We start from the raw sequence: 26,489 nt of genomic DNA, 5'->3' as shown, positions 1-26,489 counted from the left end.
CCAACCTTTATGTTTTCTACATTCCTCAGCAAATATTTAATTCTTCTTCTTGATTAACTCATTGTAACACTTTTAACTGTTTTACCATTGGTGCCTTTGGTCAAGCTATCACTCTTTCCCTAACATCATTAGAAAAGCCTTCTTGCCAGTTACTCCAATTCCTCAATATCACAGTATTGAAATAAGTAAAACTTAACGTAAATACATAAAGCTTAAGCTTCTTTTGCACACTACAGAAGGCCTTTGCTACTCTCAAGCCACATCAATCACTTCCCTGACTTGGCTGTGAGCACTAGTCACACTTAACTACCTTTAAATTCACCAAGGAATATTTTACTGCTTTCAAAGTCTTAAGTGTTTCCATTGGTTAGAAAGCCTTTCCCATTTTAATAATAACTAATTCATCCTTTAGCTTAAATATCATCTTTCCTAAACCCAACTTGCTCACAGTCTCCAAGTATTTGTGTCTCTGCTATATAGCAACTACGAGCATTTATTAACATTATTACCTTCCTAAGCAGATTCTGAATTCTTTTACAGATTTATCTTAACTTACCTTTGGATCCAAGTAACATAGTACAAGGCACATAATGAACCATGAAAAAAAATCAAAGCAACGCAAATGAACAGTAAAAACACCTTTTAAAAAACCCTACACTAAATGCACTAACCAAGACATGGCTTCCCTAAGTTGTGTCTTACTTATCTTTATTTCCCTAATGCTTTACCTGGTGACAGTAGCCCTTAAATAAGATCAGTATCTTTCCCCTTTATAAATTGCTGAGTTTTGTTAGCAATCATGCTTATTAGCTTTTCACTATAAGAACAATGTAGAAAAATAAAAATGTAACTTTAATGCAAGTGTTTCTTTATAACTCAAAAACACCCCAAAAATTCATGCAAGACATTCACAACTGATCAAAGTACAGAGAGTAAGTGTCAATGAAGTGCTCAGCCACAATCTGTAACACAGGCTCTCCTCACAAAGCTCAGGGAACATCTAGGAAGAGGGGACGGAAAGTTTTTAAAAGCTGGTGCTTGGGGCAGGACCAGAGTAAACAGTGTCTTCTGGATTTAACAGGACCACTGCAGCGTTCAGAAGACCTATTCAAGACCAAGCCAATCAACACTGTAGCATGGAAGAGGGAGAGCTTCATGAGCCACCCCCTCTCCAACTAGCCAAGGAACTACTGGACAACTGGTAGCTTTCAAGGTAGGGAGAGTCAGTTTTCCTTGAGGGTACAGCCCCTAGTAGGTCAAGCATGCTCCGGTGGATGGCTCCAGACTCAGGAGTCTATGAACAGCTAAACTGGACTTGATCATTAAAAAACAACAACAACAACAAAGGGAAGAGGCTGGAAGGTGAATCTGGAAGAGTAGAAAGGACGACTGGGCAGTGAATACGACCATAATACATTTGATGTATGTAGGGAATTTTCAAAGAATAAAAGTTATTATGTATTTTAAAGCATTGATGTAACATGGATGGGCAGGGGTTCAAAGTCTTATCCTAGCTTGATAAGCTGTTGTCAATTGACAGCTGCTAAAGAAGAGAAAATGCTGCTCATACTCCAGATTGCCTACACCTGTGCACATACTAAGTGAAATTGGTGGGTTTTAAAAAAAAAAAAGAAGTACATGAAGTTGAGAGGGAATATTAGTGATGCAGGATATAGGAAGAGTCCGCAGAAAGGGGGAGTTTGCCTAAAACACATTATTATGCATATAAAAAATCCTCAAATGATAAAAGGGAAATCCGTATAGCAGATAAATTATAAACTTCAAACTTTTTTTCTTTTTAGAGACAGATTTCATTTATCCCAGGTTGGCTCCAAACTCAGTCTGTATCTGAAAATGGCCTTGAGTTTACTAATCCTACTGCCTCTATAAGCATGTAATATACCCACTTCAAATTTTTACATTTATTTATTTTCCTTCAGGTTTTCAGTTACCTACCTGGTGTAAATGATGGAAAGTTAGCGAATCCAGGCAGATTAAACAGATTTACAGGCTGTGTTGGAAAACTGAAAGGACAAAATAAATTGGGAGAAGAGGGATGCGATGCACTACTGCCTCTTTCTTTGCTTCTAGGTTTTTCTGGATGCTGACTTTGTTGGCGCATAAGTTCATTTAGCATTTGTTTTAACCTACAAAAGTTAAGCCAGTAATTTAAAAGTCAGTTATAGTACCATAAGCAAACCAAAATAAAAAACAATACATGTAAGAAATGACAGCATTCGGAATACATAGACTATTCCTGTTCCTACCCTACAACAAGTATGTGCTTTCTATGTTGGCTCAATTCAATAGTGAGCCACTGGAACAAGTATTGACCTTAGTTCTGACAGACATAGGTATAAATGCAAGAACCTAAAATTTTGCTTGCTTACTGATTATTGCAGTGTAATTTATATACTATACACTTTATCCAGTAAGTATACAATTCACTACATATTTTATATACAAAAGCCAGGCCCACAGTAACAGATCATGGCCTATACTATTCAGACAACAGATTGTGTGGCTGGAGGTTGGCTCATGCCTCTTTCTCCTTGAAGGAAATTGTAAAACTCTCGTTTTCGTATCCACTACACAGTATTAATATTTTAATCAAACAGATTACCTCTGAACATTATTTTGCTGCCATGTTAGCTGTGTGTAGCACTGGTTCAACTGGTGCATTATAAGGTGTACTTGAGGGGATGCCACATTACTTGGCAGAACACTGTATGGACCTGTAAGAAGAGTCTGCAGCAAACAGGATAAGGTCTGTAGGAAGAAAATGTTGGCAATTGTTACAATGTGTTGACAAAAATGTGTACTGCTTCAAGACTGTACATTATAAAGAATACACTGCAAAGATAACATTTACCTGCTGGTCTTGCATCAAAGTCTGACAAATATTGACACTGAAATCAAGTTGTTTCTTTAGTTGATTAATTTGTTCTTGCCACTGTTCTTTCTCTTCTATGTAAGAGAGCTCTGACACCCATCGAAGATTTTCTTGTCGTTGCATACTGATATTCTGTTGCCTTGTCTTGGCTAAAGGGCGATAATTTCCATCTGCAGAAACAGGGCGATTGTTCTTCCACCTAATGCAGAATGTAGAGCTTTAAGTTTGAGTTTTAAAATACAGCCACAACCTCAAATCCTAGTCTGTGGACCAATATTCCTTTATTCAGTATTAAATATAAAAAAACAGAAAAGAGGGGAAAAAATGTTTCCAGCCCATCTAATTATTCTTTAATTGCTTTCTAGTCTTTCTCATTTGTATAATTACACTATGGTCAAACTATATTCTATGGAATAAAAATGTTTTAGAGTACAGCACTTTTCCATTGTTCAGGCTTTACTTCAAGTAGCACTATTATACCTAGTTAACATTTATTCATAGACTTTTATTACTACTAGAACTAACAATACAGACCAGAGATGGCTGATCAGTAAATGCACTTGTCACTACAACTGAAAGCCTGAGTTCAAACCCCAGGACTCACAATTTAGAAGAGAACCTACCTGAGAACTGCCTCTTCCTTCCATTTGTGCACCTTAACCCACATGTGTGAACACAAGATTTGTAATATATAATAATAAAACCCCAAACCATAAGTAGCAATGCAATTAATATTGCTTCCTGTCATTTTGCTTTGCTTTGTTTTAAAGATAGGGTCTCACTAAACTGTTCTGGTCTCAAGTTACCCTTCAAGCAGCACCAGATTATTGGTATACACCGCTGCTGCCAGCAATGCAGCTAGTTTATTAACACAACTTTCACTACATGAAGTTTCATTTTTTTGCTTAATTCCTCCAAACAGTAGGAAAGATGAAAGCTTGGGTATGATTCTTGATCTGGTCTAGGCAGGATATATTGCAGCAACATCTTTGTATTATTAAAAAAAAAAAAAATGTACCTCATTTAAGAACCTCTCATGTTCTGTGTACCCTCTACCCCTAAAATGTTTGGATATCTCCTGAAGTGGCAGATTCTCTTTTGTTATTCAGAACAAGGCCCTTTTAACTAAGCCAGAGTTTATGACAAAGACCTAATTCTTAGAAAGCCCTTCAGGATGAGAGGAGTGGTGACCAGAAAAACCAGTAAGGTCACTAAAGGGTTGTTATTTCCAAACCCACTCATTGACATTTAGGGAAGGAAATGGAACCAGAGGTTGAGTCTGATTATCAATGGCCTATTATTAATCAATCACAGCTACTTAATAAAACTTCCATAAAATCTCCTAAATAATAACGTCACAGAATTTCAGGAGTGGTGACAAATTTCAAACGTGGTACCTAAAGAAGGCATGAAAGCTTTACACAGTTCCATTCACTTTAGACACTACTTCACATTCCATTGTAAATGGCCATATTGAATACTTTGTAATATACTGGTAATGTCTTTTCCTGAGTTGTAGACATTACTAAATCTAAAGACAGATTATGGAAACTCTCATTTTAGTCAAGACAGAACAATATAGTTAAGCTGGGCCCTTGCACGGAAAAGAAGAATACTCTTGTGGGACTAAGTTCTTTATGAGACCTGCATTACCTTTGAGTAGTTGGTGCCATTATTGAATTAAATTTTAGGATAGTTGGTTAGCTGGTGTGAAGTACAAAACTGCTTGGTGTCATAAATACCTGAGATACTTAAAAGCAAGTAAAACTTAAACACTTAAACTAACCTATTTTTAGTTTCTTTTACAGTATAAGAATTTTGACTCATGCTAGGATGATACATAGGAAAGTTGTCATTGGAAACGGCATCTTGTTCTTCTTCTTCCTCTTCATCTGTCCGAACAATTCCTTCTGAAAGATAACCATCCTCATCTCCTTCTTCATCTAATGCACACTGAGTAGAACCTCCCCAAGTTGCCATTGTTCTAGGAATAATGAGATATAAAATAGGCATCATTATACAGATTAGCTGGATATGTTAAGAGCTATAATGCTCAAGATTTTGATATATATATATATGAAAATATACATGTATTCAAAATTCATTTCATCATAGTTAATTCTGTTAGCTGTCACACAGAATGTATGGTTTACCTTCCACAAATATTTCAAAGAAATGAAAATAATCATTACATCTTCTAGAAATTTCTTCCTAACCTTCCCTCCTCCATTCCTTAAGTGATAGCACTCTATTTCAGTGTAACCTTAAAGAATTTTCTGCAATAGCAGTAATGTATGCAGCCGATATAGCTACACATGAATACCGAGTACTTAAAATGATGCTGATAGACTGGGAAAACAAAGAAAATTTAAATTTAACTTATTTTAAATAGCCACCATATTTACTGGCTGTAATATTAAAACAAAAAACGCTGGACCTGGACATGCTACTGTCTCTTCTCATAATCCCCTTCCAATCAGGGAATTTTTACATGACCCAAATATAGATATATCAAGTAGTTATACAACTTAAACATCTTCTGATAATCACAAAGATATTAAAAATTGTTTGGCATATATATAAGTATACTATTTATTAAAAATACTAAGGGGATGATATTCTTGCTTATTTCTAAATGAAGAAGTAAATCTTCTGGGTACCAGAGAAGTGACTCAGCAGTTAAGAGCTGAGTTTACTTAGGGAACCTGAGTTTACTCTTGGGTATCCACATAGGACAAACTCATGAGCACCTGTAACTACAGCTCTATGGGGATCCATTGGCTAAAGCCTCTGCAGGCACATATATAGTCACACACATACTCCCACATACACATACATACTTGAAAAATAGAAATGAATTAAAATTGTAGGAATAGTTGAAACTGAAATACGTAGAACATCTTCATTTTTCCAGAGTTCATCAATAAATATTTTGATCTCATAATTTTAAATGATTAGATTTCTACTTTGCACAAGTAATACAAAATTACAGAAGGATATTCAAGATCATTTAGAAATTATTAAAATTCATTTCACTTTTTAAATTCAAAAGTAAGCATCTTGCTGGGTAGTAGTGGTGCACACCTTTAATCCCAGAACTCAAAGGCAAAGGCAGGCAGATCTCTGAGTTCCAGGCCAGCCTGGTCTACAGAGGAAGTTCCAGGACAGCCAGAGCTGTTACATAGAAAAACCCTGTCTCAAGTAAAAAACTACAAATAAATAATAAAAGCCATCAACTATACAATTTTTTTAAATTAAACACTGAAACAAAAAATAATCCAAAGATACACTAAGTTTGGTACTAACAAGATGAGATATGATAGAAAAACACTAAAATTTCCCCACAACTAAACTGTTCAGAGCAGAAGACTTTGCATATGCAGTAAAAACAAAGCAATTTATAACTCGAAAATATTTCAGGCAGCCTTTGTTAATGTGCTGAGGTGGCCTTGTAGGCAGTACAAAGTGCATACATACATTTCTTAGGGGCAAGGCTACAATTAAGTCACATGATGCAACACAGGTTTGGCAATGCTGAAAAAACCTTAAATTCACTTAGCATTTAATTCTGACTACATTTTTGGCTGCCGTATGTTTGAATAACCAGTTTTTTTGTTTTGTTCTGTTTTTTTATAAGATCTCATTCAGTTGCATTCAGTCACATTAACCCACAGGAGGGGTCACAGCCCACAGATTAAGAAGCTAGGCTCTATACCAATGATTCTGAAACCAGATGCTCATCAAAACTATCTAAAGACTTCTGGAAAGAGCAGGTGCACAAGTGGCCAGAAGAGAACAAAATATGATATAGCTTATTCAGTAAAATGCACACTGAGACTCCGGTAGTATGGAAACTCCTAATAGGAAAAGAATGCATCTAATATTTTAGAAATGCCACCTGAATATCTGAAAAAATAAGGTAGCAACATACCTGGCCTTCAATTTTTTTTTATTAAATATTACTATATAGGGAATTAACTTAACTTAGAAATAACTAATTTTTTTTTTAGAAATAACTAATTTTTACAAATATTCTGACTATGGAACTTTCAAGCTTATTTCTAAAAAAAAAAAAAACACCTTAATGTTTTATATAAAAAGGTTTTATAATTATTCTAAGGTACCTTACAAATTGTAGATACACAATATAAAATAAAAAGTATTTCAGCTGGTCATGGTAGGACGTGCCTATAATCTCAGCACTGAGGAGTTGGAGATAGGAGGATCAGAGGCTCAAGGGCATCCTGAGCTCCATATGGAGTTCAAGGCTAGTCTTCATTATATCTTGGTCTGAAAAAACAGCACTACAAAACATCACATGCTTTTCATTTTATAAGTATAAAACTTTGCAAAGAAGTTTTACAAAAGATCTATACACAATTTGATCAAGTACCACAGTAAGTGAAACAGAAAGGAAAGCTGTAGAATAGAAAATGGTTGGATTGGGTTCTACTTAAGTCATATACTAAAAGACACTTGCTTCAGTGAAACAGGTGATTTACACTTTGTTGTGCAGGAAAATGAGTCTGCCTGGCTTTTATATTCTGGGTAAATGATGTTTTATAAGATTATTAAATGGCTTTCTTACTTTTCTGTTCTACTTTGCTGAGGAGTGCACAGGTTCTCAGATCCATCACTTCTTAATGATATAGCCACTGGAGATGAGGTCTCAGCTAGACCTTGCCTCCTCTGGTGTTCAGCCATTAGAGCTTCCAGTTGCTTCCTTCTCTGTCGTAGCTCTTCCCTTAACATTTCATGTCTTCGCATGTCTGACCACAACTATTGTTTTAAAAATCAGAGTCAAGTAAATATTTGGATTTGCTGAAGCCATAAAGAATGAAAGTCTTAATGATACTGCCAGTACAACAATATTCTATTTTCAATGTTTCTATTTTCATTCTAAGATATATATAAGCGGAACTTGAGAATGGCTTAGTGGTATACAATGTGTGCTGCTCTTGAAAAGTTCAGTTCCCAGCACCCACATCGGATGACCCACAACTTCCTGTGATTATAGCTTCCAGGAATACCTGACACCTCCGGCCTCTATGGGCACCTACATTCACTTGTATGAACCTCTACCACAAAACACATACAATTAAAAATGCTTAAATTAAAATCTTTTAAAGATGTTCAAACTTTATAGTATTGGATATGTGTTCATCCAAATAGTATTTTAGGGAAAAGAAAAAGGCAATCACCAATTATTCATGAAAATAAGAAGTGCTCAATATACTTTGAGTATACTCAATATATATCATGAACTATGAGAAAAACTGTATTTTCTGCAAATCAAATATAAATGAAATACCCAAGAATATACCCTTCTAACTGAAATGATCAGCATTTGCTATAACTGCTCCTTGTATTTGCTAATAAAGAATGTGACTATTTTGAAACAATACCAGTATAATTGTGTGGGGGGTGCTATCCCCCAACTAATGGAAACAAAAGACACAGTAAATATACTTCACATATATCATCTGTCCCGTAAGTAAAAGGTGGCAAAGTCCCATCCCTAGCACACTTCTTCCCCACAAAACAAAAACAAAAACAAAAGCTTTACACATTCAGGAATTAGGACCCAACTCAGGAATACCACAGTAGACTCCACCATACCTCATTATCCACTACTGAAGAATCTTCAGGCTCAATAGCAGATTTGCTTGTACTGGTCTCAGTTTCATTAACAGTTGGGGTTGAAGTAATAGCTGGTAGATATTTTTTTGTGGGACCATTACCCATACTAGTGGCTGATAGCTAAACAAAGTAAAACATATATATATACACACACACATATATATAAATAAATACTATAAGATACTAAAGTAACTGAATTTGTTTCATGAAGTCATTATTTTACTTCTCTAGAGCTCTAGTGCCATATTGAATCTGTTACTATGAGACTAAAATTGCTACCATGATCCAAAGATAACAGAAGAAAACAAAGATGATAATAGGTTAAATATGATGAGACGTAACAATCAGAAAGAGTAAAAATTATGAATCAAATATTGGAGGATGGGGAAAAGTTTATACTCAACCCAACTGTGGCACTTTGGACATTATTTATATTAGGGATAAAGGACAAAAGGATTAGAAAAAAATGGAAAAAGTACAAACTTAGAAATAGCTGTGTTGGAAACAAAATTTGATGTTTTTCTTTAAAAAGGAAATTTAACTACACAGTAAAATTAACCCGACTAGGGAGATGGTTCAGATGGTTGCTATACAAGCAGGAGACCCTGCATTCAGATCCCAGGGCTCATAAAGAAAGCTAGGCACAGCCACATGGGTGTTTAATCCCAGTTCTGGAAACAGAAACAAAGCTTACTGGCCATGCACTTGAACCAGTAAGCTTCCAGTTCAGTGAGAGAGACTACCTACAAAATAACTGAAGCATGACAGAAGAAGACACCCGACATCAACCTCTAGTCTTCACACATGCTTGTGTGCATGCACACATGTGCACGTGCCTGAGTGCGAGCGCACCCACACCCACCCCCCACACACACAAATAAAGCTATACATAACAAATCAATACAATTTTAGGAAGAACACAAAAAAGAAAATTATTCTATATCATTCTGACATGTAATGTAACTGACATGGGCAAAGTTTCCTTATACTCTGTTCCATCTCAAAGAACCATATTATAGAATACTATAAAGGTTTAAGTGTAATCCTAGGTCAATAAAAAAATGGAGTGCTCATCTATAACTGTTAAATATACGCCAGAATATCTTAATGTGATAATAGCTTTAAGTTTTCTTGTCACAAATAAATGGCTAACTAGTCCAGCATAAAAAACAGAAGTAATTACTTGATTCCCATTTACTATCTTTCAAAGTAAAAACAAAAAACAGAAATTCATTTCATTGTAAGTTCATTCATTTCAATAATCAAAAAATTAGCAAATATTATCTGTTACCTCAGTACCAGGAAACACAGAGTACTTTAAATTGATATTAGGTTTTAAACATTTTAAACATACTCAAAGAAATAAATTTTATAATTACCTGAAGGTCAGGGCATGCCTTTTGCACTGCTTGAATTTTCTCTTGAATTTCAATCAATTTCTTTCTTTCCTCCTGCAACTGTTTAAGCTCTCTCTGTTGCTGCTGCAGCTTAGCCTCATAAAATTTCTCTCTATAATTAAATTAACATATTTGTGGACTCCAAAAAAAATAATGATACTAAACAAAATATAACACAGTTAAGTACCTAGCTAAATAACCGGCTCTGAGTTTTTATTATCGAAGCCAAAAACTCACCATACCTTGTTTTTTCATTTACTCCAGTATCTTTTTGTGTTTTATTAGAATTTTCTCTTGCATTATTTGAATTTTGTTTGGTATCTTCTTCTGCCGCATACAAATCACCCAAATTTGAAGTACTGGCAGAGACAACCACTTGATTTGCATCATCATCCTAAAAGAACAAAATTATATAAAATTATCTCGAAATCTAAAGGCATTACTTAATTTATAATTTATATAATTTATTAGGCTATAAAATTTAAAAACAATTAATACAATAGAGGATATTAATGATTTTTTTCAAAAAACTGAAGTGTATCCTCTATCAGTAATAAGAAATTATGAGCCCATTAAAAATTGTATTGGTAGTGCTGATGACTGAACACAGGACTTGGGCATATCAGGCAAGTATTCTACGATATACTGACATCCTTAGCCCTGCCATTTAAAGTCTAAGCTTTAACTACTTAGTGCTATGGTTAGAATAAGGCTTGATGTGTTCCTCAATGGTTCACATGTTAAAAATTTAATCCCAATTGTGAAATATTAAGGGGTGAAAATTTAATTCCAGTGTGGTGTTTTGGAGTTAACAGATTAGGTAAATTCATAAAGGCGGAGCCCCCATAACTGAACACTAGCAGCTTTACAAGGAGAGGAAGAATACAGAAAGGGCTAGAGAAGGAGCAAAGAAGGAAGATAGAACAACAATAGACACAATGGACAGACTGACATGTGTATGGTTCATTCCCTACCTTTTGCTATGTACTGTCTTATACAGCCTTCCAACACTTAGCCAGAATGTTGACTCTTAAAACCTCCAAAACTGTAAACTAAATATGCCTATATTCTTTATCACATTATGATACTTCAGATATTTCATTACAGTGTTATAAACTAAAACACCTTTGACAGAAATAATTTGCCTGTTTTGTTTGTTTTGAGACAGGGTATCTTGTGTAGCCTTGGCTACCCTGGAACTAGCTCTGTGGACCAGGCTGGCCTGGAACTCAAAGAGATGTCCCTGCCTCTGCCTCCCAAGTGTTGGGATTCAAGGCATATGCCACCACTGCCCAGCACCTTGCCATTTCTTACTTTATTGAAATAATGAACTACCAAAGAATAGCTTTGTGTCAAATATAAAGTAACCAAAACAACAACAAAAAACAAACAAAAAAAACGTGGAGCAGGAAACTTGATGTTAAATTTTAAGATGCATCCTTTACTATTTCAAATAATCCATGACCACTACCTGTTTAAAATTTTCCCTCATTTTCTCATTTTTGTCTTTAATTTTCTAAATAAGTACCAATATTTATGATACAAAAGGTAATGAGAAGGACATGATAGTTTGTTCTTGTAATCCCAGCATTCAAGAGGCTAACAAAGCAAAAGGCGCTCCATAAGTTAAAGACCAACTTGGAGTATATACAGTGAATTTCTGGCTATCCTGAGACATAGGACAAGACTTTTTTTTGGGGGGGGTAAACAGGGTTTCTCTGTATAACTCTGGCTGTCTTGCACTTGCTTTGTAGACCAAACTGGCCTCAAGTTCACAGAGATTTATCTGCCTTTGCCTTCCAAATGCTGGGATTTAGGGTGTGTGCCATGAAGCCCAGGGCTTCTTTTTTGTTTTTGTTTTTAAGGAAAAAAAGAAAATAAAGGAAAAAAAAAAAAAAAGAAATATCCTATCTAAATCTGTCACAAGAACTGGAAAAAGAATCCAAGTTTATATCTTACTAACAGTATGTTTGTTGAACTAATGCAATGATTAGTAGAGGGTTGAAAATGAGCTCTTGCATTTTCTTGAAAATATTTAACTTATATACAATAAATTATAAAATTTATAATCTTATAATCCATGCTTTTTCTGAAGATTACATCTGAAATTTTAATTTTTAGAAACAATATTCTAATAAAATCATAATGAGTTAGAATTGATATTACAAAACTATGAACTTTGAGATGATACTATTCTAGTCTTTGTATCAATCGACCTAATGATCATATGACTAGGAGACTGGCAAGAATTCTGTGTTGTAACTTAAGAAACAGATGTGGAGCTGGAGAGAAGGCTAAGTGGGTAAGAGCACTGGCTGATCTTCCAGAGGTCCTGAGTTTACTTCCCAGTAGTTTACGTGGTATACATCTGATACTACCAAACTCTTCCTAAGAAAGTTGAGAAATTGAATTGACACAGTAGTTCACATCTGTAGACTTATCACTTGGGGGATGGAGGCAGGAAGATTAGGAGGAGTTTGAGGTCATCCTTGGCTATATGCAAGTTGGAGGCCTTCTTTGGGCATAAAAGACTGTCTCAGAAAAAAATGGGGAGAAGGGTTAATGTAGGTATCTTTGTCTTTATAAAGCATATAATATCTTCTACAATTTATTAATGAGAATGGTGGCTCACAACCACCTGCAATGGGTCTGACGCCCTCTATTAACTTTCAGATATACATGCAGACAGAGCATTCATATAAATAAATAAATCTTTAAAAGAAAAAAGCTGCATATTAAGTATTTCACAAAATAGTACGTGGAAAAACAAAGTATAAGAAATAATAAAAAACAAGTCTGTCTGAAAGTTATTTCTCACACTTTAGTTTTTCAATATAATATTTTGTGATCTTAAGGCTACAGTCTTCACAACTCTCCTAATGCAGACCCTTTAACACAGTTCCACATACTGTGTTGACGCCCAAAATAAAATTATTTTCATTGCTACTTCATAACTGATTTTGCTGATGTTATAAATTGTAAAGTAAGTATCTGATATACAGGATATCTAATATACAACCCCTGTGAAAGGGTCATTCGATTCCCAAAGGAGTTGTGATGCACAGGTTGAGAACCACTATCTTAAAGGAATGGAAAATAAAGAAACAATAACAATTAGCAAATGTGAGTTCTTACAAATATGTTAAGAGCATTTAGGATAGCCTAACTTATTACTACTATCTGTTTCAGAAGCTGTTTCATGCTTTTCAAACCGTAAAAGTCATGTAACCTAAGTTCTTCAAAAAGTAAAGTAGAAATTCAGAAAGATGCCCATTCTTTTTATTGATCTCAGTAACAGGTGTTCTTCTCAATACACTTCAAATATATAAGCAAAATAAATAACACGCTCATATATTTCAAATGGTATTTACTTCTAAGTTATTCACATTTTACATGCAAAGGAATACTTGTATGTTTGTACATGTACTTTCTTTCAATAGCTCTTCTTCTCATAGGATAAATTTAGAAAAAGCCAATCTGTAAATAAGCTATAGTATACCAATATAATAAAAAAGTAATCAAAGGTATGTGGATATGGTCTTACTTTGCTCAGAATATCAATTAATAGTAATTCTAGAGAGAAATCAGAAATTTTACATTCAAGTTAAAAGGTATAATACAAAACACTTGAAAGAGACAACAAAGAAAAAGAAAGCAAAGAAATAAGTTCACAAAGTTAAAACATTTTTGTTGCTCCAGAAAAATTATACCTACCATAGTAAATTACAAAAAGCTCAGTAACCTTTGGACCATATTAAATAATAAGGATGTGTTAATATTTATATAATTACACGTGCATATGTATAAATTATTTTCAAACGTTAATAATTGAACTTTACTAACATGCTAACGTTTGGATTTTCTTTTTTAATGTCAAGTAGGTTAAGATCTTAGGCTCTGCTATAGGCAACCTAAATTCTGGCTGACATAATTATATAACACTGGGCAATTAATACTTTTTCAGTGTTTATTATCTACCTCCTGATGATGTTATAATATTATGAGGCTAGTGTCATCTGCAAAAACAAAAACAATTATGTTGGGTTGTACATAAAACTATACTAGTACACAGCCATGCTCTTGGGTTTTTATATACAGACGGCTGCATTCTCATTAATAAATTGTAAAAGATATTATATGCTTTATAAAGACAAAGATACCTACATTAACCCTTCTCCCCATTTTTTTCTGAGACAGTCTTTTATGCCCAAAGAAGGCCTCCAACTTGCATATAGCCAAGGATGACCTCAAACTCCTCCTAATCTTCCTGCCTCCACCCCCCAAGTGATAAGTCTACAGATGTGAACTACTGTGTCAATTCAATTTCTCAACTTTCTTAGGAAGAGTTTGGTAGTATCAGATGTATACCACGTAACTACTAAACCTTTAATAGTAACATCTAAAACACAAATATAGGACTGGGGAATGTAACTCAGTGGTAACATGCTTTCTTACTAAATGTAGAGTCCTCAGTTCAATATGAGAAAATGGAAAAGAAAAATTATACCAATATGGTTATCACACACAAAACTTTCATCTTCTATGACTATATTATTTTAACAAGTAACTTACCTGCACCATAGCAACAAGATCTTGGAGCTGTTTAAGTTTCTCTTTTGCAGCCATGAGTCTACTAATCTTCTGTTCAAATTCTTCATCTTCTGGTGCTTCAACCAGACTGCTCCTATGACTAGATAATGAAGCCCCACTGACTCCTTCCTCTTCTACTTCTTCATCATCTTCAGCCCGTGCTACATGCATCCTCTGTTCTTCTCTATTGTATCGACAGTCTGTTGAAAACAAGTATCATTCAAGTAAATGATTTTAAAACATTAAGAGTATAAATAAAGATACTCTACTTCACAAGAGTAATATGAAAATTTTTCTGTAAATATAGGAAATCATACCTAATGGAGGCATGTTTAAAGCTCTGATGTTGGCAGCAGATCTGTTGTTAATTTCACAGTTAGAATTAACTGTTCTCCCATCTCTATTATTAGAAATACACTGTGTATTACTATTAGTATTCACTTCATTCCAGGTGGAAGCTACCTGTGGATTTCTGAAAGAAATTAAAGCCAAGATTTAAAACAACAACAAAAATAAAAATTTGAAAAAAAAATGACATATAGATCTATAATAAACTAATTTTAAGCTAAGAACAGCATTAACTAAAACATTTAAGCTCAAATTCTTAATAACAGACTCCTGCTTTTCATTAACTTTTCCATAAACTGTTTATGAGCAAAGCATCTGAAAATTCAAAATAAAACTGAAGTATAACAGTGAGAAAAGAAAATGCTAAATTTGATACTTCTTAAATTTAGTTGAATAGTAACAATTTTACTAAATTATTGCCTTCCATATTTCCTTCTTTTTCTAAATAAAGCAAGAATGATTATTACACTAGCAGTTAACTTACAAAGAAAAAGCTTAAATAAGCTAACAATGAATACTTCACTGATATACTGACCCTACTCCATCTCCACACATGCATTAACTTCAGATAAAAACATTGGGAAAAACAAACTTAAATGTTGTCACCTAATGTTAGTAACAGGTTCAGAATTTTCATGCTCAGAATCATATTCTGACTCTTCAGTTTCTTCATCTTTTGTATTTTCATTTACAGCATCTGTCATCATATCTGATGTCTGTTCATAATAATGAACTAATTCTCTCAGTTCATTCAATCTCTTTTGAACTTCATTTAACTTCCTGATTTAAAAAAAGTAACATTAACACCATTTTAGGGGGAACAAAGTTATTTTCACTTAATAGCAGTTGGCACACACACACACACACGCACACACACACGCACACACACATACACAGATTTAGACCAAGTACCCAGGGCATCTGTCAAATTTAAAAAATAGTTTCAGCTGAACATGTTTATTACATGTCTTTAATCCCGAAATTCAGGAGGCAGAGGCAAGCATATCTCTGTGAGTTCAAGGCTAGCCTGGTCTACACAGTAAGTGCCATGCCAGCAAAGAATGGCTATATAGTGAGACACTATCTCAAAACAGATGAGCAAACAAAAACAAAAAAAAAAAAAACAAAAAACCCAAAGCATGTATTGAAATGCCACAGACATCATCCAATTTTGCCGGTAAAGAAGCAGAGGCTTTGTAAGTGTTTTGCTAACACTGACAAAGTCATGTATAATACAGTTTCAGGATTATGACTTTAGAGCCTAGGCCTTATTGTTTGAATATTAAAATATTAACCTATATTTCTTGCTATTTCTAACCTTTTCTCTAAAAAATTATTAACAGAAGTTTACAAAAACTACCTGCATGATGTCATATTTCCTTTAGCCAAATGATAAGATTCACATATATTATATCTCCTCCTCCTTCCACCATATATCTTAAGAATGTTTATCTTATTAACTTCAGTTTCTTATAATTTTCAATGGTTTAAAAAATTATCCTCATTATTTAACTCTAATTATTTAATAAATGTGAAAAATGATTGCAAAAAGTATTTTACTGTAGTTTTTCAGCTGGATTTAGATGACCTTCATTTTCACTCTCATTCTGAGAAACTAGAGAAGCGGCAGGACAAGGAACCGATGACATAAGGCTACTGGACTCTCCATTGACAACTGGTGCAAAGCCTACAGGAGCAGAGAGAGCTACAGCTGAACTTCTTTTATCCCCACTTCTTTGGAGAGAAGTTGAAGGCATGACTATGAAAGAGAGAAAGAAATAAACAATTACCATATATAAACATGGTACAAAGCAGCCTATATTTAGTTTGGATACTTATAAACTAACAAAATAAAATATGCAGCTTATATAAACACTCGGGCCACTTATGAACATAATTCACAACTAAACAAATCAAAGTACAAAAGAAAAAGTATTTTTACTTCTTCCTTCCAGACAGTCTACCGCTTTTGCATTATAGCCACTAAGTTAAAATAGAAGATAAGAACGAAACAAGAAAGAAACTGATAAGAATTACAATGTGATATGCTAGAAAAACAACCAAAAGAACAATAGGATAAACTTGTCAGAGGTTAAGTTAAAGAAGGTCACCATGTATAATGTATAGAACACACAAGGCCAAGCCTAGCAGGTAATTTATGATTGAGACATAATTTTTCTACCTCCTACTGCTTTTAAGCTTCTTTCTCAATGAGACTATCATCGTTTCCTTCTCGTTTTTATGCCACAATTATTACAGCTGGTCTCAATGGTCTCTCTTTACACTATTAACCATTCTTCCTTTTACTACTGCTCTTATACAGTTTTCTAGAAGGAAGAGAGGTCTTTTAAGAGTTGCCAGGCAGCAAAGTATTCTTTGCATATAAAACTGACACAAAGCTATAAACATGCCTTGCAAATTTTAAGTTTTCCTTAGTTGTCTTCCTCTATTCATAAAAGTTAACAACTGATATTATCATGTACAGGAAGAGGATGGTAACTGACATAAAGAGGAAGAAATGAGTGTTTCAGGACAAAAATAGTAAGGTTCCTTTGAAAGTGGCAGAGAAACAGGAAAAATATTAAGAATAAGAAACAACTATTTAAAGATGGATGTGGCAACGTAAGCATATAATACCAGCTCTGGGGAGACTGAGGCTGGAGTGTTGCATTTTGAAGTGAGCCTGAGCTCCATTGTAAAATCTTGTCTCAAAACACAAAACATAGAATAGAACATCTGTTTCTTTTGTTACTTTGAATGATGTATTTTGAATGAGACTTTCCTTATATGAATAGATTTAGCATCTATTTGGCTCTTACTACATAGTGGCTTTTTAGATTCAAGTTTCTTCTTCAAAAACCTAAAAAAAATTTTTTTGTGAAACTGCATTTATTAACTTATCAAATACTTACTAAGTAACTACTATGTGCCAGCATATATACTTACATGACCTTTATATAATACTGCTGAATCAGATTTACTCACATGATGAATTGTTCAGATGCTGATCTCGAAGGGTATGAAGTTCTCCAAGTAATTTGTCCATTTTCTGTTTCTTTTCCTGTAGTACTCTCATTTTGCTAAAAAGCTGTACTTTCTCATCAGGTAAATGTTCAGAAACTGAGGGATTTCTGCTCTGAGAAATCTCTCTAGTTAATGAAAGGCTTTCTGCCTGTCTTCTATTGTCTGGAACAGTTGGAGGCTTAGTTGAAAAGAGAGAGAGAAAAAAAAGAAAAGACCATTTAAGATGAAGACAGTTAAGTTGCATTTTACTGTACATTGACCTTTTGTTTCCTATTTTGCTTTTAACACAATGCTTCAATCAACAATCTTATACCTAATCCTGAGTATCTGAGAACTTCTTTACATAGGACATGATGGAATAATTTACTAAATTTTGTTAGATAACTGCTCAAAATGGGTGGCCACACTCATGTTTTTTAGTGGGCAAGACCAGTCACGTCCTTTCCTAATGAGAGGACAACGGCTCACCCATTCTTATACAAGACCCTCACACTAACAATTCACTATATATCACTATTTTACAAAGTTCACAAAACTGAAACACTAATTCTAAAATTGTTCTGTTAGATATAGCAGCACAAGCCTATAATCCTAGTGCTTTAAGAGGCTAGCACAGGAAAGATAGAAAATTTGTTGTCAGTCTGTCCTACAAATAAGACCTTGCTTTAAAAATACTACCCTTCTCCCAAAAGCCTTTCTTAAAACTGTCAGTAAGATAAAATGATGCAAGGCCATCATTAACTTTGAATCTCTGTTTTTTTGAGACAGGGTCTCACTATAGCCCTGGCTAGGCTGGCCTTGAATTTGGAGATCTACCTGCCTCTGCCTCCAAGTCCTGGGATTAAAGATGTAGCACTACACCCTGCCAAACTTCCTCTTAAAAGTTATATCTACCTAGTGTTTAAAAGAAGTAAAAAGAATGTCCATCTAACAGCCTACACAGGGAAAACCTTACTACTTGGCACATTTAAAGTATCTTTTCTGGGTATGATACATGGCTCAGTAGTGTAGAGCTCTTGCAGAGGACCCAGGTTTGATTCTGGCATGCACATTAAACTTCTCACAATTGCCTATAACTCCAGTCCCAGGGTATCTGATGCCCTCTTTGGCCTGTATATACATATGATACATAAAAACATTTAGGTACACACATACACATAAGATAAATCTTTAAAAAGTAGATTCTTCTCTAACAAGAGTTTCTCAAGGGATAATGTCAAGAATAGAAATGGGATCATATGGGGCCACTCAAATCTTAAGAATCATAATTTTGGAGGGTGAAGGACTCTGTGTATTCATTTTTTAAACAATTAAACCAGGTTGGGAACCACTGGGTTAATTAATGTGATTTCTAAATTTAACTATATAAACCAGTTACCTGAGACTCACGAAGCTGATTATGGAAACGCTGGATTAAATCATTCAGTTCTTCATTTAGTTCTGATGTGATGCTGACTCCAGATAAGCTTCCTGTAGTTTCTGTAACAACTAAATAAATAATATATTCAGGATAAAGAAGTGTCAATGTAAGTATAAGTTTTGAAGAAGGGGGAGCGACCCTAACATTTGAAACTTCTAATTATTTTACTTATCTGTCAGCCAATCATTTTATGAGAAGCTTAAAGCTAACAGAAAAATAAAGGGACAACTACTAAACTCTAGTAAAATGACTCATGTTTTTCAATCTCAACATATAGGAAGACTAGTATTGTAATCCTAATTAATATACGTGACTCCTTGGGTTAGATGTAGGATGGCTCTCTCGGTTTCTTTTCTTTTTTCTTTCCTTCTTTTTCTTTTTCAAGTCAGGGTTTTTCTGTGTAGCCTTGTCTGTCCTGGACTCACTTTGTAGACAGACCAGGCTGGCCTCAAACTCACAGAGATCTGCCTACCTCTACCTCCCAGAGTACTAGGGTTACAGGTGTGCACCACCCAGCTCTCTCAGTATCTTTATAGGAACAGTGCTGACTCTGAAAGGTCTCTATTTCTACCTCCTCCAAGAAAACCAATATTGTAGTACAGGAATGAGAAAGGGTTTGTTTTTGTTTTTGTTTTTACAAAGTATAGACTGAAAATTAGCATGGCTCTCTTGAATACAGTTCTTGTCTTGACTACCCAGTTCTCCCATTGATGGGGAAAAGTTAGCAAGAATGGCAGTGTTGCATAAAACCATGTTAAAGAGTAGACCATATCCAGCTGGCAAGGGCTTTGTTGAACAGATAAATTTATTGAAGCAGTTGCTTATGATTCAGCAAATACAAAAAAGACCATGGGGTTTATCATCTACATTAAGAACGAAACAGAGAACCAGGTGGGGTGGTACACACCTTTAATCCTAGCACTTAGGGAGGCAGAGGCAGGGGGATCACTGTGAGTTTGAGGACAACCTGGTCTACAATTTGAATCCAGAACAACCAAGGATACACAGAGAAACCTTGTCTCAAACAAAACAAAACACAACAAAACAACCCCCAAAAAATACAAACAACCCCCCCAAAAAAACACAAAACAACAAAATCCCCTCATCCTCCAAAAGCACACTTAAGAAAATTTTGAAAATACTTACTGCTCTACTATTCCATTTTCATCCTCACTTTTATATTTCCAATTTTAAATGAGGCTGCAAGCTACAAACTGCTTTTTTTTTCTTTTTAAGAAAATACCATCATTTTCTGCTAAAACACAAAAACAAAGAACTACCCCAAACCAAAAAAAAAAAAAAAAACAAAAAAACTAAAACTAGTATTTTAGGACTGACAGAAACCCTTTTCTAGCCTAAACTCTCTGTGCACCAAAATTACAATTTAGATAACTAATAAACAACTTGTTAGACAGTAGGAAAAAGCATTCTTCCCCAATGCAGGTGTGTCATATCTTTGATGGTGCTTTCATCAGTTTTCTTTAATAAAACTTCATAATCGCAGGAGCAAAATTGTTCTAAAATTATTAAGCTAAAATTCCTATTGGAGTATATAAAGTTCAAATTCAATCTCCTGGGTTGTAAAAGAAATTATTTGTATACTTAATCTAAATCAATAGATTTCTACTAAAATCTATACAAAGCCTAGCCAAGTCAGAAACTGTATTTGATGTCGTTCTCTATGAAATAGTTCCAAGACAAGAGTAAATGCCTTAGCCAGTAGCCTACAATTCTGGTGATCAAATGAGATGTAAATTCAACTACCCAAAACTGGAGAACAGATTAGGAACTTTGTGAGTCCAGTTTCTAGCCAAGTCAGAAACTGTATTTGATGTCCTTCTCTATAAAACAGTTCCAAGACAAGAGTAAATGCCTTAGCTAGTAGCCTACAATTCTGGTGATCAAATGAGATGTAAATTCAACTACCCAAGACTGGAGAACAGATTAGGAACTTTGTGAGTCCTGCTGCTTCAAGAGGATTACCTGACAGTTTAAGGGCTGATGGGCAGGAGACAGACAGTATTTCAGTAGTGCTGTTGCGCAGCCAGCCTCTAGTTAGTTATTCTTAATACTGTAAATAACCCACATTCCTGTACGCAATTCTCATGAAACTTATGTCACCGAAACAGCAAAACAAAATGGCATAATTATAATACTCAAAGATAAACTATGAGAATTGAGAACAAACATAACTAAGCCAAAGGAAGGGTCTTTGCAAATATAAACAATTATCTGTCAATTAAAAATAAAACTAAAAAGAAAAACCCTTAACCTTATGAGTTTTAATAAGCAACAATCTTACTTTTAAATGAAAATTTAAAACACGTTTGAAGACAATATGACAAACTACAAAATAAGACTCAACACTAAGCAATTCAATTGTCACTTAAATGATACACAGCTATAAGGAATAGAGAAAAAAAAAGTTGTGTCTCACAAAAACTGAGTAATGTAAATAGCATCTTTAAAAGCTCATATACAGCCACTTTTGATGTGAACTGACAGACTAAGATCAGAAAGGAGAGGAGAACCTCCCCTATTAGTGGACTTGGGGAGTGGCATGCAAGCAGAGGGAGGAGGGAGGGTGGGACTGGGAGGGGAGGAGGGAGGGGCTTGGGGGGGGATGCAGAATGAATAAAGTGTAATTGATGAAAAAAAAAAAGCTCATATACAAAACTAGTATTTAGTGTTAGTCGTTCTGTTATTTCAGTTAAATATCCAAAGATGCTCTATTAATTTACTGCTTTTTAGATTTTTTTTTCCATCTGTTTTCATTTTCTCCAGATGCTAAAGACTGAATTCAGAGCATACTTACACAGGCAAACCTACAGCCCTCCCACTTTATTTTCTGAGACAACGTCACTATGAAGTATTGGGGGAGTGCACACCAGAGGTCAATGTTGGTTATCTTCCTTAGTCACTCTCCATCTTGTTTTTGAGCCCAAAGATCATCAACTGGCTAAAACACCTAACCCTAGGTAGCTTCCTCTCTCTGACCCTTCCAGTAGATGTATACCACAGCACTTGGCTTTTATGTGGTTGCTGAGGACCCAAACTAAGATCCTTAATGCTTGTGGGACAAGCACTTTACCAACTCAGCCATCACCCCACACCCTGAGAATTCCTGATCCTCCTGTCTCAGCCTTCTGAGTGCTGGGATTACAGGTTGTCTATCAGGTCTGGTTCATGTAAGAATTTTTAAACCTTCATTGGAAGGCAAATAAAGAACAACAATGGAATACTACTCAGCTATTAAAAACAAGGAAATCATGAAATCTGCAGGCAAATGGTGGGAACTAGAAAAGATCATCCTGAGTGAGGTATCCCAGAAGCAGAAACACACACATGGTACATACTCACTTATAAGTACATATTAGAAATATAATATAGGACAATCATACTAAAATCTGTACACCTAAAGAAGCTAAGCAAAAAGGAGGACACTGGGTAAGATGAACAATCCTCATTCAGAAAGGCAAACGGGACAAACATCAGAAGAGGGAGAAAACAGGGAACAGGCTAGGAGCCTACTACAGAGGGCCTCTGAAATACTCTCCCCAGCAGGGTATCAAAGCAGATGCTGAGACTCATAGCCAAACTTTTTGCAGAACGCAGGGAATCTTATGAAAGAAGGGGGAGATAGAAAGACCTGGAGAGGACAGGAGCTCCAGAAGGAGTGCAACAGAACCAAAATATCTAGGCCCAGGGGTCTTTTCTGAGACTGATACTCCAACCAAGGACCATCCATGGAGATAACCTAGAACCCCTGCACAGATGTAGCCCATGGTAGCTCAGTGTCCACATGGGTTCCCTAGTAATGGGAACAGGGACTGTCTCTGACATGAACTCAGTGGCTGGCTCTTTGTTCACCTCCCCCTAATGGGGGAACAGCCTAACCAGGCCACAGAGGAAGACAATGCAGACAGTCCTGCTGAGACCTGATAGACTAGGATCAGATGGAAGGGGAGGAGGACCTCTCTTATCAGTGGACTTGGGGAGGGGCATGGGAGGAGATAAGGGACAGAGGGTGAGATTGGTAAGATATAAGGGAGGAGGCTACAGCTCGGATACAAAGTGAATAAACTGTAATTAATAAAATAGGAACAGGGACTGTCTCTGACATGAACTGATTGGCCTGCTCTTTAATTACCTCCCCCTGAGGGGGAAGCAGCATTACCAGGCCACAGAAGAAGACACTGCAGCCACTCCTGATGAGACCTAATTGACTAGGATCAGAAGGAAGGAAAAGAAGACCTCTCCTATCAGTGGACTTGGGGAGGGGCATGCATGCAGAGGGTGGAGGAAGGGAGGGATTGGGACGGAAGGAGAGAGGGAACCACAGTGGGGATACAAAGTGAATAAAGTGTAATTAATAAAGAATTTAAAAAATAAATTAACTAAAAATAAAAAAAGAACAACATTCTTAGTGAGATAAAAAAAAGAAAACAAAAACCAAAAAGTAATCCCCAAAGGTGGAAACAAAAGCATCTAGAGTCCTATCATTCTGAGGTTACTACCCAGTACTACACACAGGCCTGTCTCTTAAAGGTACTCTCTGATGAGAGAGAACTGTCTGTCTGCATGGTATAATAGCCAAGAGCTGTTCCTACAACCTTTTCTGTATAACCAGAGAAAAGCATAGGACAAGAGTAAGCCTTGCTTGCAGGTTATTCACCTACTTAAGAACCAAGATATGACTATATAATAACAGCATTCACTTTGCAATGCAAAGTTAATGAGCCTCTTATAAAAATATTCTACGACTGTCACATACCAGAATCATCCATCACAGCTATAGCCTGCTCTGCTTTATGCTGCAAAGCTAGAAGAGCAGCTTGTCTTCCCTGTAGTGCTCGCAGCTGCTCCTGCTGCTGTAACATTCTTTTTAATAAATCATGTTGTTTCTTCAAATTTTCTGTCTCTTCCATAGGCTCCTGTTGAGGATCTCTGGCCTGAAAAATAAGACCAACAATACTGATATCTGACTGTTGAAATACATGGTCCTGTTTCATTTGCCAGTAGCAAAGAAAAGCACAGATACTATTTTCAATTGCAAACACAACTCTAGATACAGTTTTAATAAACTTAGACTGCTGTGTCCCACATTAGGAATTAGGTAATTTCACAGTGAAAAACTATGAGGAAGAATTCAAAGGGAAAAAAATCTCTTACAAAACAGGTTGAAAGTCTAAGAAGGCAAACGGAGCTGTACATGTTGTAAACAAAACAACTACAGAGTATATTGGGTTAATGTTCTGAAAGATTTTCTTTAAAACAAACCAGGTAACAAAAATTCCTACCCCACCCCAGAAGATAGTATTTTATCATATACAACAAAAGCAAAGTTAAGAACAAGAGCCAAAGAGAGAGGGGGGAGCAGACAAAGAGTATAAACATACTAACTTCTAATCAAGGTCAAGAATTTTAAAATCTATTTGTTGATTAACTTCTGTAAAAAGGTCTAACTGAAGCACATTAAGTATATAACAAAACCAAAAACTTTATTTTGTATCAAATATCTTTATTAGTTTTTAACTCAAATTATGTCTATTCAGCTGAGTTGGGTCATAAAACACAAGAAAATATTTCCAAACTTCCAATACACTAATAACTTATCACCCTCTCTATATGCAACAGAACAGAATTAAATTGGGACTACTCAGAAGAAACTACCAATGGGATTAGAGAGGTGGCTCAGCAGGTACACGCACTTGTGGCTCTTTAGAGGAGCAATGTTCAGTTCCCAACACTCACACAGATTCACAATCATCTGTAATTCCAGTTCCAAGGGATCTAACAGCCTCTTCTGACCTCTGTAGGCACCAGACATGCATAGGATGCACAAACACACACACATACAGGTAAAACATTTATACATACAAAATAAATTTCAAAACAAAAAATTTTAAACAGAAATAATGACCACGTGGGCTGGTGGAATGGCTTAATGGTAAAGTTCTTGCTTAGTATACATAAAGACCCTGTGTGTTAAAAAAAAAAAACAAAAACCCACACATATACAAAAAATTTAAATTTAAAACATGCTGAACAAAATTAATCAAAAAAGAAATGTAAATATAGCCCCCAAACAATAAATTTTAAGCCGAATTATGTAGGTAATTATTGTAATAATATTCTTCATCAATGAATTACTATCAAAATTTTAAAGTTCTTTATTGTACTCCTTGAACATAAAATATTCATTCATGTACTGATTTGGTTTTAATTTGCCACCCTAATAAATTTTTGTTGGAATTACAAAATTTTAAATGATTTCCCCCTAATATTCCTCAGGCAAGTGAAAAGTTCAATCATTTCTTTTGAAAGTAAAAATGAATGCACTGATCTACTCTTCCCAGGCACATGTGATTTCTAGAGAAACCACAGGGAACACAGACAGCTCAAGAAGTTTCCTCCTGGATGGCATCCTTCACCAGTGCTACACAAAGCCTCTTCCATCTCCCTCCTCCCAAGTAGAACCATCAATATTGGAAATAAGAATGGTTAACCATGACAACATTTTACATTGTGACTTAGAAATGAAAAAAAGAGTGAACAAAAAAAGCACATAGCTTACAGTTAAGTACACAGAGAAAGTTAAGAAGAATCTGAAAGTTTAGTGGAAGTTTATAACCACTAACAACTTTCATATTCATATAATTTACCTTTCAGATTGGTATTTATAATCAATTACAAAGAAAGCTGAGAAGCTGGGTGTGGTGACACATACCTCTGATCTCAGTACTTGAGAGGCAGAGGCAGGTGTATATCTGTGAGTTCATGGCCAGTGTGGTGTACATGGGAGTTCCACCCTAGCCAAGGCTACATATTAAGACCCCATCTTAAATGGGATATGTGATGTGGCAAATGGAATTGCTTGCCTTATAAGGACAAGAACTTGAGTTAGAGCCTCACTCAGAACTGTTATAAAAAAAGAAGAAGAGAAAGAAAGAAAGAAAGAAAGAAAGAAAGGCCTGGTGGTTCCCACTTGTAAACCCATCCCGAAAAAGCACAGATAAGCAGATGAGCAGATAAACATGGGTATACAAGAAGGGCCTCTGTTATGTCTATAAGATACAGCCAAAAAAGAAATTAGCCTACATAGATAGATATGGCTAAACTATCTATAATTTCATTATCAGCTCTGATTCCAAGGTAAGACCTCAAACCTTTTCCA

General features: G+C 35.3%; 1 protein-coding gene across 7 annotated transcripts in view; it reads right to left on the bottom strand.

The window, feature by feature from the left end:
* The window catches only part of Pcm1 (pericentriolar material 1), a 91,564-nt gene that overhangs the window by 43,655 nt on the left and 21,420 nt on the right, over positions 1-26,489 (bottom strand). For 6 of the 7 annotated variants that reach the window (XM_060381648.1, XM_060381647.1, XM_021653886.2 and 3 more), the window contains 15 exons: positions 24,087-24,264; positions 19,271-19,380; positions 17,854-18,070; positions 16,429-16,627; positions 15,475-15,648; positions 14,838-14,992; positions 14,503-14,720; positions 10,173-10,324; positions 9,913-10,042; positions 8,513-8,653; positions 7,482-7,672; positions 4,680-4,877; positions 2,873-3,092; positions 2,624-2,769; positions 1,957-2,147 (listed from right to left, as the gene is read on the bottom strand). In XM_060381648.1, the coding sequence (XP_060237631.1) occupies positions 1,957-2,147; positions 2,624-2,769; positions 2,873-3,092; positions 4,680-4,877; positions 7,482-7,672; positions 8,513-8,653; positions 9,913-10,042; positions 10,173-10,324; positions 14,503-14,720; positions 14,838-14,992; positions 15,475-15,648; positions 16,429-16,627; positions 17,854-18,070; positions 19,271-19,380; positions 24,087-24,264 (2,620 nt within the window). Of the gene's footprint in view, positions 1-1,956; positions 2,148-2,623; positions 2,770-2,872; positions 3,093-4,679; positions 4,878-7,481; positions 7,673-8,512; positions 8,654-9,912; positions 10,043-10,172; positions 10,325-14,502; positions 14,721-14,837; positions 14,993-15,474; positions 15,649-16,424; positions 16,628-17,853; positions 18,071-19,270; positions 19,381-24,086; positions 24,265-26,489 lie in introns of those variants that run through there. The other variant, XM_021653888.2, reaches the window with a different exon arrangement.

Source organism: Meriones unguiculatus, chromosome 4 (genome assembly GCF_030254825.1).
Source record: "Meriones unguiculatus strain TT.TT164.6M chromosome 4, Bangor_MerUng_6.1, whole genome shotgun sequence".
Lineage (NCBI taxonomy): Eukaryota > Metazoa > Chordata > Mammalia > Rodentia > Muridae > Meriones > Meriones unguiculatus.
This window is presented reverse-complemented; position numbering and strand designations above follow the sequence as displayed.